This window comes from Pithys albifrons, chromosome 2 (assembly GCF_047495875.1).
Source record: "Pithys albifrons albifrons isolate INPA30051 chromosome 2, PitAlb_v1, whole genome shotgun sequence".
Lineage (NCBI taxonomy): Eukaryota > Metazoa > Chordata > Aves > Passeriformes > Thamnophilidae > Pithys > Pithys albifrons.
The window spans coordinates 100765821-100780337 of NC_092459.1; the positions used below are offsets into that span (position 1 = coordinate 100765821).

General features: G+C 47.0%; 1 protein-coding gene across 1 annotated transcript in view; it reads right to left on the reverse strand.

Moving 5' to 3' along the window:
* EHD3 (EH domain containing 3) overlaps window positions 1-14024 on the reverse strand; it is a 30405-nt gene extending 16381 nt beyond the window's left edge. The window contains exons 1-3 of the mRNA XM_071579881.1: window positions 13479-14024; window positions 6567-6743; window positions 1566-1663 (exon numbers count right to left, since the gene is read on the reverse strand). Of these exons, the coding sequence (XP_071435982.1) occupies window positions 1566-1663; window positions 6567-6743; window positions 13479-13705 (502 nt within the window). The 5' untranslated portion in view covers window positions 13706-14024. The remainder of the gene's footprint in view (window positions 1-1565; window positions 1664-6566; window positions 6744-13478) is intronic.
* Between the last annotated feature and the right edge of the window lie 493 nt (window positions 14025-14517).

Genomic DNA, 14517 nt, shown 5'->3' on the forward strand with positions numbered 1-14517 from the left:
CACTGGAAAGCTGACAAAAATTTTTCCAAAAGGAGGAGCAAAAAGTGTCAGTGTATTTTGCAGAAGGATACTTTTAGTTCTGTAAATAGCTGAAAAGTAGGAAAATCTTGCAATATATGTCAGGATTTGAATTAGTGAGGAGATGTGGGAAAGGGGCTTGAAATGGGTTCATTCTGACTCACCTAAAATTTCTTTTATTTTTAATAACAAAAATATTTCCTCCTACACATGTTTCCTTCACTGTGATAGTTCTGCAAGAGAACTTGTTGCTATTAGTGTCATTTTATTGACTGGAAAATGTTTACACCATGTAATATAAATTTTTGTTTATCTCTGTAACACTTTGTGTTGAAGGGAGGAATGTTTCCACCGCATATTTTCCAACCCTCTGATGAAGGCTGGCACACCTTGGAATTTATGATCCCCTAGCAGTGCAGAGACCCATGTTGAAAAAGGTTAATGCAAGTTTTCAACTAACTGTAGCTTTACTTTATTGATGCTTCTTTAGCTAAGGTCCCTGTGGTGGAAGATCCCAGCAAAACACCACCTGGCTCTGTGCAAGGTGGCTATTAAATTAAAAGAGAAAAGGAAGTTTCCAGGAACAATTTCAATGCAAAAGAGTGTTATAAAACTGGAAAAGTAATGAGTCATCTGAAAGCTTCACAGGACAGGACACAGAAACAGGAGAAATGCCTCAGTACTTTTGGGGAGAGTCTGTGCTGTTGAAACTTAATTGTGCATTGTTAATGAGCAGTATGAATGAGAACTGATCTTCTCAAACCTGAATGCTGAGATTACTCCTCTTGTTTTTCTTTCAATGAATGATGCACAGCTACCAGCTTTATCTATAGAACCTTCCAGAAATGTGAGCTATGCCACCATTACCTTACACAGTAAAAAAATGACCACAGATGACAGGTTTAAAAAATGGCCCATCCCTGGAAGCGTTCATGGCCAGGTTGGATGGGACTTTGAGCAACTGGTCTAGTGAAAGGTGTCCCTATCCATGGCAGGGAGTTGGAATCAGAGGATCTTTAAGGTCTCTTTGAACCCAAACCATTCCATGACATAATGTCCCCAGGATTTCCGGATTCTCCACTGCAATGGGGAACCTGGATGCCAGTGGCTCTTAAACCCAGTCCAGTCCTGCACCAGATTTAGGAAGCCTGGTCAGTGCAAGAAACCTGCTAGGTCAGAAAGAAACCAGGTTGATGTAATGGGAGCCTTGGCTATGGGTCATCAGTAAGTCACTGAAAGCAAGTGCTTCTGCAAAACAGATAGGTATTAATTGGCTCTTTCCAATTAAAATCTCTTCCACAGGGTAATACTGGACTATGACATATGTCCTGCTGACCTTCTCAGCAACCTCCCCTGAAAACATTTAAATTCTCTGCAGGAGGTTAACAATGTGTCCTTGGACTCCATTTGTAAAGGCATGTTGTATCTCTGAGAGTCTTCTACTACTGCTTCTGTCTACAGCTTGTATTAGTTTGAAGTAAAACTCACAGAGAGTTTCTTTGGTTTTCACTACTATCATTTGGAAGAGAACTGAACTTGGGACTTACCTCTGCTGATTCTCTGCTTCTCTCCTGAAAGAATACCTGGTGTGTCAATGACACTGATGCTTTCTAATACGGGATTAGGTAGCTGGGCACAAACAAACCTGTGTGGAAAATAAATGTGTTAAAAAAAAAGGCAAAAGGTACTTATGATGTGCTGAACATCACAGCCAGACTGATCTTGCAAGTCTTCTGTTGGAGCTTGGACCTACTGTTACTTAAAGAAATGAGAAAGCAGGTAGAACTAAACACTTTTCTCTGACTATTTTGCTGCTTCTAGAACACGGGTCTCAGTAATGAACTGACAGATTTTCTTATGTGGGCCCCCAAATTGTGAATTATGAAAATATTTCGGTTTTCATTAATGTGCTGTTTTGATTTTAGCAAGAAGTGGTATTTGTTTTTCTTCCCTCAAGCATTCCCCTGTAGAGTCCTGAACTCAAGTGAACTAACTTGGTTTAAAAAAAAAATCATCAATGTTGTAGGACTTGTCAAAGTTCTCTTTCAAATCTCGTCTTAAACAGACACAAAGCATGCTATTTTTGTACCATGGAAATACTAAAGCATAGACAGCATGAATTCTGAAGAGGTTGCTCAGTCTACCTCAAGGTAGATCAACCAGGTTCTAAAGTGTTCTTCAAATCTGTAACAATGCAGACTCACCATTTACTGGGAGTCTCCTCCACTACTTAATCATCCTTCCAGCAAAGCCACTTTTTTAATGTCTAATATACAATTACCATGCTACAATGCCACTCAGTCACAAACACAGTAGATGTGGTAAATGATTTATTTTTCCCCTCTTGCCACAATGTACACTATTGTCATCCTGCCTTCCCTCAGCCCTTCCTCTATAGAAAACAGTTTGGTGGTTGCTTTTTAGCTTTTTCCTATCTCTTCCAGCTCTCTCTAGCTGCCTTTGCAGGTCATTTGTAAATCCCTGAAGACCCTTGCAGCCTTGCTTTGGGTCCTCTCAAACTGCTCCACATATTTCTTCAGGCATGATGCCACAAGCTGACGTACTCCAGCTGTGACCTTGCCAGTGGTGAGCAGAGTGGATGGATTGCTCCATATCTCCTACATATGACAGTCCTCTTTATGTATCTTAGTAATATGTTTGCTTTTTTAACAGCAGTACGACAATGTTAACTTACATTCAGTTTGTAATCCACTGCTCCCCCTCTGCAGCTCCATTTCTGTGTAACAGCTCTTTAGCTAGTTGCTCCCCATTCTGTATCTATGGAAATCACTGTCTAGGAAGAGTCACTTATGCTTGTGCTCAGTGGGTTGCAGCTCATCTATTTTGGCTGCCAGTTAACAGTGAAGGACAGTAAAGGCCTATCCGCTTACATGGCTCCCAGGAGCATTTCATGGATTGCCTTTTTGTGATGGCATTCCAGGCAGCTATAAATGTGTGTGTGTGCGTGTGTGTGTGTGTGTGTGTGTGTGTGTATGCATATTAATAGGGTGGTTGTGGCATCCAGGCACAAAAAACACGCTACTGTGGGAAGAAGCAGAAACACAGAAAGGATGGGGGTTGCGATGACCACTCTATTAGACAAGGCAGACAGGGCCCTCCAGGGCTCTGATGAGTACTGGTTCTGCTGAAGCCCCTGCACATCTGAACTCCCCTAGACTACATTACCACCTTCCCCCAATTCTTCTACTTGTATGACTCCAAAAAGATTCTGACAAGACTGAATCCTCATGGGTTAGAAGAGTGTCTTCTCTCCTAAGCTGTCAGCTATTTCAGACCACATATTACAGACACTCTCACATCTACAGCTCAGCAGGTGGCAACAGGCTGCATTTCTGACTATGTAACACCTCATACCAAAGAGGGGGACTGGCTTGGTTATCCTTGAGTGCCAGGCACAGCAGCAGAGAACAAAAGGCCTAGGAGGTCATGTTATTCCCCTGTCCTGCCAAGCCAGGTTTGTTCTTCATTGTCATAGTCCTGACTATTCCTTGTGCTCTAATATTAAATGCCTTGGGCAAGGGGATTTTCTACCAGTTTCCCTAGGAAAAGTACTCCACAGGAAATGTCAGATATAAGGTCAGAGGCCAGCATGAGTGAGTGCATTCTGGCTCTGTTGGCAAGGTTGTTAAGGTTGATTCCCTCCTGCTGTCCCAGCAGAACTGCAGGATCTCAGGGAGCATGACCTAATTCTTCATGGGGCCATATGAAGGGTAGAACATGGTGCCAAACTAGACTTTCACTACCTCTACAGGCAGCGCATAGGGCTGAACGGGGGACCTGTTACCCATGATGTCTCCTGCTGTTGACAACACAAATGCAGGACTGACTCCACCTTAGCTTCCCAAGACAGACTTTGGGGATGGGAGTCTCTTGCAATCTAGTCAATGTGATACAACAGTAATGGCTGAGATTCCTGATTTTGCTCCAGACCCTTGGTGCCAAACAAGTCCTTCTGATAACGGTGCAATCTGTAATCTCTCTGCTGGTATCTCTCTAGGGCTGGGGTTTGGCCAGCAGAGTTGGAGTAAGGAAAACAAGCCCTCCTCTTAATACCCAGGAACCACTTGTGGCAAGAAAAGGCAGACAAGAGGCAGGATTCTGCAGAGCTGCTATCCTCCTTTCAGCTCTGGGCAGCCTGTCAGCCCTACCTCTGCCCTGTCTCCCAGGTATGAGCAGGCACTCTATCTCCCAGGAATGAAGGGAGGCAGGAGACAGGCTTGGAGCAGCACAATTTGCTGGTTATCTCCCAGGCAAATCCTGACTGTACCACTCTTCCCTTGTTTCCTGGAAAGCAGCAGATCCCAGTCTCTGCTGGGGAGGGAGTCCCAATCTAAGGTTAGATGCTCAGTCCTGGAGCATCAGGCTCACACCCCACAAGACAGTGCTGTGGGCTGCCACCTCTCAGCCAACACTAGCTTGACCTGTGTGAATGCTACCGCCTTGTGCTGCTCTGCTCCTTTCCACTGGTGCCCACAGTTACCTTAAAACCACCCATGGGTAAAGCAGACTTGCCCATGGCCACTGTTATCTCAGCTTGGAGGGGTGGCTCCCAGAGATTAGCTCCCTTCTCCAAATTCCCTGCTCATAGTCTCCTAGCTGAGGGCAGGACCTTGGCATACACAGAGAAGCAGCAAGATATGTGCAAGGCAGAGATAGCTCTGCTTGTTTCTAGCAAAGAAGCCCGGCCTACAGTAGGAGTAGGTGTGGGTGGCTGGATCCAGTCCAGTGGGTGCACCAGGACTTACATCTTCTAAATTTCTGGCCCTCTGAGTCAATTCCTGTATGTGTTAAATTCCCTAATTACTTGGGCATTACCATCTGCATTTTCAGAACTGTGATGCTATTTCTCAGCTAGTCCTTAAGTGTGTCTTTCTCTGTCAGTTTAGAAATCATTACTCCCTCTTTTTTAATGTCAACAACAGAAAGGTGTCATTAGCAGCTGTCGTTACTCCCTGCATTGCTAAAAGGACTGTACTTAGGCTGGTGCTTAATCACTGCTGTGTCCCTCAGCCCCGCTGTCCTCACAGGCACTCGCCTGACTCCTTCCTGAGGAGAAGGAAGAGTAGCCGAAGAGTAACAAGAACACAGTATGATACAGAGAACTAGGTTAATGGATGCAGAGATCCCTTGCTGTATTAGGAGCAAATTGCATTCAGGACACATCAATCAGTCCCGTTTAGAAGTGTTTGCTTTTTTGCCCCCCGTGCCTGGCCTGATGCCGCTTCTCTGTACCGCTGTTCTTGGCTTGCAGCAGAGATGCTCTGAATGATGTCCTCTTCACTTACTAACTCTGCACTCCATGCAGGAGGCTTGTTAATTTCTTAGGGCAAATGACCCTTCTCCTCTGGTGTAGGGAGTGGGTAGTCACCTGACCTGCTAGTCAGGCAGAGATATTCTGGGCCCAACAGAACACTGGAAACTTCACAAAGTCTCTCTAGTGCAGGACCATGTTAATGTATTTGACTGATGGCTCTGTTCAGCGATCAGATATTGCTTCCACAGCCACCCTGAGGCACTGTGAGGTTCTCCATACAGCAGTGACTTCAGTTAGGTCCCTCTTCCCTCATCAAGCTTCTCATCTTCTTTCCAGGTCCCTTCCCTGTTCTGCTGCAGCCTGTATCAGCACTCCAGTGGTCAGTGCTGGTAGGAGATGCTGCGCCCCCTGGGATAGACACTAAGCTTCGAAATTAGAAAGGGAGCCAGAGCCCAGCCCAGCTTTCCTGGCTGTTTGGCTGAGCAGCTGCCATGTTTCCAATGTCTCCCACACTGTGTTAGCAGGGAAGGCATTGATGATGGGTGTAGTCAGTTTGCTCTCATCTGCCTGCTGTAGCACAGTTTGTGCTCATCTAGGATATGGGTGTGTGCTGCTGGCTTCCTGCAAGGCCTAGATCCAAAACTCGGCATGGTTGGGCTGGGTCTAGGGGATAGAAAGGTTACATTAGTGTCACAGAACCTCTATCCAAACCCCCTGCTAATTTTTTTAATGGGAAAGACAGAGCTGTCATCAGTTTGCATGTGAGGTTATATGCATAAAGCATCAGAATGGAGAAAGCATGGTTTTGTTTCAAGGAGGACTTTCAAGCAATGTTTAACAATGCGAAAAAGCAAAGATGTGGATATTGTGACAGTTCCACTCCAGTATTGACTTCAGTGACTTTGTCTGGTTGGACTAGTTGGTGTCAGGGAACCAAACTGACTGCAGAATGAAGAAGCTAGAAATATTGAAGCAAGGGAGAGCAAATGTAAGGAAGAGATTTACCTCTAGACTTCTACAGGATGAGCTTAACATGTTGTGATGTCATTTTTGTTCCGTTTGTTCAAATGAAATAAAGGTTTGCCTCACTCGAATTTATTCATCAGCCCTTCAGTAAGTGAATTCTGTGCACCTGCTAGGACTGGAATGGCTTTGCATCAGCCATGTGGATGGGAGGAAAAGTGTAATGTTTTATCCCTGTAAATTACTAGCTATGCTGCTCAAGGTGTTCTAGTTTTAACTCTCCAGAATAGGTAACTTCTTGAGTACTGACCTGTTCAAAAAGGCATTGCCAAAGGCGTTGAGTTTCCTGAACGGTTTTTTGGGATCCACCACCAATGCGTTTCCAGGAACAATTCCTTCCACATCTCCTTGCATAACTGCTATAAAGGAGTCAGTTGTAGGCTCTGGTCCAATCCTCATCCCTGGGAAATCCTGCTCCAGCAGGTACCTGTAGGCGAAAAAACAGGGTGTGGGCATAAGCCATGAGCTGCCTAAGTCCTAAATGAGTTGTACTACAGATTGCAGTTGTAATTATGAAGCTCAAGAGCATGGATCCTGCTGAGACTACTTTTAGCACTGTCACTGAATCATTTGATAAATGTCATGGTCGTTTTTCTACTTAGGAACTCCCCATTTAAAGCTTATTTAAGGTGGATTAAGAAATTGAGATGATCATAGCTGCTGGGAAGAGATTCTCACCATGTTGCATCATTTTGTGTACTTCAGTCCTCAAGATATTTGGAACAGACTTAGCACAGCAAAGTAAAAACAGCAGTTCACTGCAATCACAGAGTTAATCCTGAAACCTCACTGGCCTTTGGTGCCAATATCAATTACTTCACTGCTGCTCATTTCAGCAGGCTCATCCAACTAATATGCTTAGCCCCCAGTACAAATCAGCTGCTCAAATGCCAACTTCCCTTGTACTTGACTGTTGAAGTCTCAAGTCTCCCTCCTTGTGTGTTTCTGCAATGCAGCTACAGGTCTGCACCACGAACTGCTCAAGCATACTGAGCATTATGCACGTGGGTAGCGGAGTATAGTCCAATATTTGTCATCAAGTTAAATACCACAGTTAAGCACAACATCCCTTATTATGGCCTAAGCCTCTGGCAGCCTCCCTGAAGGTATGGTTTGGCAAATTTCAAGGAAAGATAGTTACCCACTGGGGCTGGAGGACTTTGAATAGGACTCTGGTAGCACATCCTGACTTACCCTGCCAAGTTCAGGCTGGGTTAATGGTGTGTGCATGGGATAATTCCCTTTCGCTCATGAAGGAGCCAAATGCCATTGCCGAGGTCAGGTCTGTGTGCAGCATTCCACCTGCTGATTCTACCACTGTGTCCATATGGCTTGCAAAAGCTGGCTAGAACTGGTCTAGCCTTTGGTATGGAATGCTATCAGAGCACCTAACTGGTGATAAGTTCTGGATAGTTACTTGAAAAATAAATCATATTACGGAAATTAGTGTAACACTGTGTCGCTTGTTGCCAAAAGGTAGTTGGCATTTCCTCTTCCATTGCTTTGAACTAATCTTTAGTAGGTAGAAAGAGAAATATAAAATTGCTGCGATGTTAAAAGTTGATTATGCGGATGTGGAAAAGGAAATGGGAGAAGGACCAAAGATTTTTCATTATTGAAACTGGTGTGTTTAACAACCAGCACTGGTTCACTCAGGTGAGTCTTCTCAGAGAGGGAAGTGCCTATGTGGGGGACTACAGGACCATTGGCACTGAGGATTCATGCTTTCACTATCATTTTAACATAATCCAGTGTTTAAGGAACAGCAAAAAAACCCTCTGCTTGTTCAGACAGATTATTTATAGACACCATGTCAACAAATTTTTCAGTTTCCTAATGGACAAGGTCAAATCAACTGGATCTAAAGGTAAAAGAAGCAAAGGTACACCCAAGACATACTGCAAATCACAGCAACTTATCTGACTTGGTACATGTTAATGAAGAGAAATGCTGCAGCAAAAGTAACTCCAGCAATGATATCCATAATTCCCTTAGGAGCTGACAGCCTCCTTTATTAGTGTACTATAATATATTTTCTTGTATCTTTTATCCAAAGTGATTTCCAAGTCACATGCTCACCAGAATGCCACCAGAAGTGATTCCTCTGAATTGCAGCAACTCTGAGATGCAACAGCAGCTGTTCAGCAGTTTCACAGAAAGCTGAAATAATCCAGGAAGGATTTCAGGAAGGAAACAGCCCTCTCTGACCTCCTATAGGAGGGTGGATACATCCTATCTATCTAACCCTATGGAGGGGTTTCTCAAACTTTCCCATAAGAGTGAGTCATTACCTAAGAAAAGCAGACTGCAGGTAGTGCTGGTGTGTGTCACTTCCTGGCTGGCAATCACAGTACACCTTCCTGGCAGCTACCGTAACTTCTCTCTAGGTTGAACCACCCAAGAACAAGGTGGGGCTCATCTCCCACCAAGAGCTCTGTAGACTATCCTATGAATGTTCTTGGCTCCATTCCCTGGAAAGCTCTTTTACACTGCAACAACCACTTGCTAGGTTAGAGGCCACATGGCCAGACTCTGGAAACCAAACTTGTGCCTGCTGGATGGCAATTCAAACACTTGAGCCCCAATGGACATGGCTGCCACGCTTGTCACTGCCAGTGGCTTTCCTCTGCTCCTACTCTGTACATCCCTTTTCATCTGACCTAAATACAGTAAGAATGATAAACAGATGGGAATTTTACTGCATCCATAGAAATAAATCTTTGCATTCTCCCCTTGCAAATATACAAAAAAGAAACAGGCAGTGATAGTAATTATCAAATGCAACAAGTGAAGTGCTTTTTAGAAACACCCCTTACTCCCAGTGTTGGGTTGCAGCCTTGCTGTAACAACAACCGGCTTTGTTTTTTACAGGTTTGAGATACACATGTAATGTGACAATTTTTGAGTAGTAGAAAATAGCCAGGGAGTGTGGGGTTGTTTGTTATTTATAGACAAAGCTTCCAAGAAAGTCTAACCAGAAGTCCTGTATATAACAGCACACTCCTCCAAACAGGCTACTGAAAGAATTTTATCACAGCTTCACTCTGCTAATGTTTCATAGCATTTCTGCATTTATTTCTTGTATAAGACTTCAAAAAATGCAAAACAAAAAATCCCAACAAAAGCACTCTCATGCAGAAGTAGCTACAAGCCAGTGTTAATTGGCTTAATGTGCAACAAGTGGTATGAAATCAGAGATGAAGATTTGCACTCCCCAGTATCACAGCATCTATTTTAAGTGAGGCCTCTCTGGGAGATTTGGGTACATTGTGCAGCAGGGTGTCGGCAGCACAAGAATCTCATTGTACTCAGGACAAATACAAGGGGATTTATTGACACTGCCTGATGGGGGGAAGGCAATTCTGCCCGGCAGTGACACAGGCTGCCTTTGCTACCAGAGGCAAGCTAGAGAACACGTGCAGTGGTCACATTTGTGGGGATTTCTGGCAGAGAAGAGCAAACAATAGCTGTGGAAAACACCAACCAACAGCAAGCAGTTTCCCCTGCCAGTGCCGCAAGCTTTATGCTGAGCTGCTGAACACCTTCAAAGGCCTGGGGGAGTTGCCTCCCACCAGGTTAGGGAAGTCTGCAGCCTCAGGCAAAGCACAAATTGTTGATTTTATGACCAATTTGCTTTTTAGAGAACTGTCTGGAGATGGTATGTGGCTGGAAGCATTGTACTGTTTGCTCATTTCACGCCCATTTCTGGTGAGGGACAAGGGCAGGAAAGCTGCATCAGTGCCAGCCTGGCTTTGGGGTACCCTTTCCCGGGAGGGTTTGGAGTAGCATAGGAGACAGGCAAAGAGATGCCGGGCTCCCTGGGCAGGAGTGCCGCAGGATGTGGGGGAAGGGGCTTCTAGCCCGTGATGAGTCATGCCGGAGCCCTGCAGGATGCTGCTGTGTGTGGCAGCAGAGGTGATGCGGAGCGGGAAAGGGAAGAGGGGCATAGCAGGAGGAAATGGTGACAACTGCCTGGTGCAGGCAGAGATGAAAGGTTCAGGGCCACACAGGGAGGTCACACCAGAACTCTGCGTGTAGCCTTGTGACAAACAGTGTGGAGAGACGAGGACGTGTAAATGATTAGCTCTAGGAGGAAGGGGTGGCTACACCAGAAAAGCAAGCCCTGTTGACAGTTAGCACGGCTCTGGCAGGCTTGTTTATTTTATTAGCAGGATGGCTGGACTAGAGCCAGGATTATTTTTAGGAAAGACCAGGAATCTGAGTTAATTAGGAGAGTAAGGTTGTGTCCTGCACTCCCACCTCTTACAGGAAACATAAAAAGTAATAACGTTATAAAGGCAGGCTCCAGTGACATCCTGCTGTAGCTATAAGATATTCCCAGGTAGATGTGCTTCCTTGCCCTAACCAGGACAGCCTTTCAGATTCCAGCTCTCTGGAAAAGTCTCAACCGAATGTATGCTGAGGAGAGAAATGGGAGTAAGCCCAAAGAGATGATACAGCACAGGAAGCAGGAATGGAAAAGCTGCAATTAGCAAGGCTACATCTTTCACATTGCAGAGTAAGACTCAATTCTGTGCCACTGTAAGCAGAGGAGAACTGCCTGAAAACAAGCCAGCCTTCTGGTCTTGCTTCACTGGCTTTGACCCATACAACTCACCTCCCTGTTCCCTGGCTCAGCCTCTAGAAATGTTTCTCACTGCTAACCTTGACTGCCTTCTTTCTGTCATCAGCTCCTGACAAGGGAGCAGCCTCACTGCAAGATGCTGTAGCTTAGGTGCTTCAGGGCCTTAAACTTCATCCTTGCTTCACCTCAGATTTTGCAAAACAAGGATGTTTGGAAGAGACCTCCCTTAGGCAGGTGACTAAGGTTCTTTATCCCTTTTTTTTAATGATGTCCTGGGATCCAGGTGAACTGGGACTGAGCTCATTCCACAGGAGTAGTTAGTGGCAATAAGTCATCACCCTAAATTGCATGGCAGTACAAGATGCAATTTAAGAGTGGAATTGATACATGAGGATAACACTAATTATCCCCCATTCTGATGAGATTATGGAAGCAATGTCCAGTCGCTGTTTCTTGCTTCACTCTACTGCTAAGACATAATGGTTTCTCCCCTCCCACTTCCTCCCCCCATCTCTTTTAACTCCTCCCTGCTCTCAGTTTTAGCTCCCACTTGCCTTCCCATAATAACTCTGGTGCTAATCTGGTGCTTATCCCAGCTCTTTAATGACCAATGCCTGCGAGCTCATGCTGGAAGCCTATCACTAGCAACACGTGGCTTTCTGGCACCTCCTGCCTTTGATTGGGAACATACTGGAGTAACAGACCCTGACACTCCTACTATTAGAGGCCCCAGGGTTCTCCAAGAGTTCTCAACTTCCACCTTTTCATGCAGTATTTTAAACAAGAAGACTCTGCCTTCCTGGAAAGCCTTCTCATGTCCATTTGGCCCTCCTGTGAAGCACAAGCTCCCGGTCGCTTCTGCTTGACCATAGCCCCTGGGTAGGTTCATCCCAGTCCTGTGCCCAGAGAAGGCTGGGAGAAGAGGACACAAGCACGACGAAGCAGTGGTCAGAGAGGCTCAGATCCACTTGGTGACATCAGAGCAAAGACTCAGTCTTCTCCTTTTGCTTGGGACATGCTTTAGGCACCTGAACTTTCTGCAAAAGATGCTGAGACTTACAGAAAAAGGACTTGAGTGAAAAGAGAGACACAGAGCCAGGAAGTCTCTGGTAACAACAGTATGCAGGTGAGACTGCAGGGAAATACTGATGATGGTGATCCAGAGAGAAGAATCAGAAAGAGCTGCTTTAGTTAAGACAGCCATATCAGGAATTCAACAACCTCCTTGTGTTCAGGGTCTGAGCATCAGTAACCCAAAGGATAGAAAAAGCTTTTCAAACAGGTTTGGTACCAAGTCACAGAACAAAGATCTGGGGTGGAACCAGGGAGCTGTGCTATCCAAGCTAGCCACTCAAAGAGAGTAACTCTCCAAACATGTCAAATGCTTCTTTGTGTCATTTACATCCCCCTTCAGCACCTACCTGACCTGCTCACAGGAGAAAGACCTTTTCACTTTGTTTGCCAGAAATGCATTCTGTTCTTGGCTCCCAGCCAGGATATTCAGTGGCAAGAATATTACAGCACATAAAAAAAAAGCCCCTGTACTTCTGAAGGTCAGTCTTTAAGAGGTACAGTCAATTTGATTCACCTCTCTCTGCTCTCCACAGCTCTCTCCTCCACCACGAAATACTGGTAGAACAAAGGGCCAGCTGCTTGTGGCTTGCGTCCAGATTTACATTGGGGTAATTCCACAGATTTCAACACAGCCACACCAGAAAAAGGCTGGAATTTAAGGCTTAGCCTATGAATCACATAGGAAGCACAGATAGCACAGCTTCAGCTGCGATCCCAAGAGAAAGGCTTGCTGCAAGTTGAACAAGCAGCATGGCTGAACAGAGGTCTGCAATAAAGTCCAGCTGGAAAATTTAACCATCTCTGTGGCAGTTTTCTACCAGTGAAATGAAAGAGCTGCTAGCAACTGCTTTTTTTAAAAAGAAACTTGCTGCTCCCAGCATCTCAGCAGAGCCGGACACAGCTACAACAGGACTTTAATTTTGGATCCCTGAAAATGGGCAGGTCTCCCCCATGCACAGGTACGAATGCTTCTCTGCCCTGGTTCTGAGCACAGTGCAGAGAAAGACACAAGCACGAGACAGAGATCACTGCAAAGCGAAGCACCCACTTGAAGGTTCCCCTAGATTGCTTCACCACCCAAAAGCCACATCGAGTTGAAAAGCACGGCGATTAGCAGGGCCAGCCTGGCCCGAGCAGCCACGGGAATATCCCGCGCGAGCCTTTCCCAAGCCTTTGCACTTTGGACGGCCAAGAGGGCCCCAAGTGACTCACATCTCTGCACTCATGCCCTGCCTGCACTCCTCAGCCCTGCCCTGGGCTACTTTTTGCCACGTCGGTGTTTCATGGGACATCTTACACAATCCTGTGCTTGCAAAGGAACACCGCGTTTGAGTGGAGGTGACTTTTCAATGAAAACCTGTCGATGGGCACCAGGGACAGGAAAGTGGGCAACAGAAGGGGGATCGGGACATAGCACAGGTAGTAGACACACGTCCTTCCCCATCTCAGCCCACGGGCGTTGAGGGTGCGGGCACGCCCTGGGGGAGGGCAGCAGGATTTTACCTGATGAAGGTGGTCTTCCCCGTGGAGTACTGCCCCACGAGGAGCACCATGGGCTTGTTGTCGAAGTCGGCATCCTCCAGGGCAGGCGAGTGGAACTCGTGGAACTTGTAGTGCTCTTCCAGCGGCAGCAGCTTGGTCTTGTAGAGCTTCTTCAGGCCATCGCTGACCGTCTGGAACACTTCGGGGTCCTTCCTCCGGCGATCGTCGGTCCCCAGCCAGCTGAACATCTTGTGGCCGCCTGACGCCAGCTCCGCAGCGGCCAGCGGGGCTGGGCGGGGGGTGGCGGGCAGGGCTGGGCTGGCTGCGGGCGCGGGCTACCCGCGCATCCCCCTCAGGCCGGGCGGGCCTCGCTCCCCTCCAGCGCCCACACGCGAGGACCGCCCGCCCTCACGCCACCTGCGCCGGCGGTTTCAGCCAGAAAACAGTCCCCGCGGGAGGCTGAGGGAGCGGCTTCTCCGCGCAGCCCCGGCCGAGCGGCACCGGCGGGCGCCACCTCCCCTAACGCCGCCAGCTCCCGGCGTGGGCATAGCGCGAAGGGGCGGCCCGCCAGGAAAGGGGCGGCGCCGGAAGTCGGCGGCTCCTGGCAGGCGCCACCCGCTCTCCCCGGCGGGTGAAGCCGCGCTGGGAGGCGCCATGTTGGACAGCGGGAGGGGCCGGGTCGCTCAGCGCCCCCTGGCGGCCGTCGCGGTGGTTTGCGGCCTGGCCGCCATTTTATTTCCTCTGCCACCTCTCTTTAAAATAAACCTTCATAATCCACTAAAATAAACGCCGCGAGTGCAAATCTGAGAGGAATTCGACTGTTTCTGAGCGCTGCCAGCCGCATCTGCTCTCCAGCCTTTCTCAGAGTCACAGAATGGGTTAGGTTGGAAGGGAACACAGTGGTCACCTGGTCCAGCCTCCCAGCTCAAGCAGGGTCATCTCAGAGCACATAGCACAGGATTGTGTCCAGACGGTTCTGGAATATCCCCAGCCAGGGAGACTCCACAACCTCTCTGGTCAGTCTGTTAGAGTGTGTGGGCACCTGCACAATAAAGAAGTT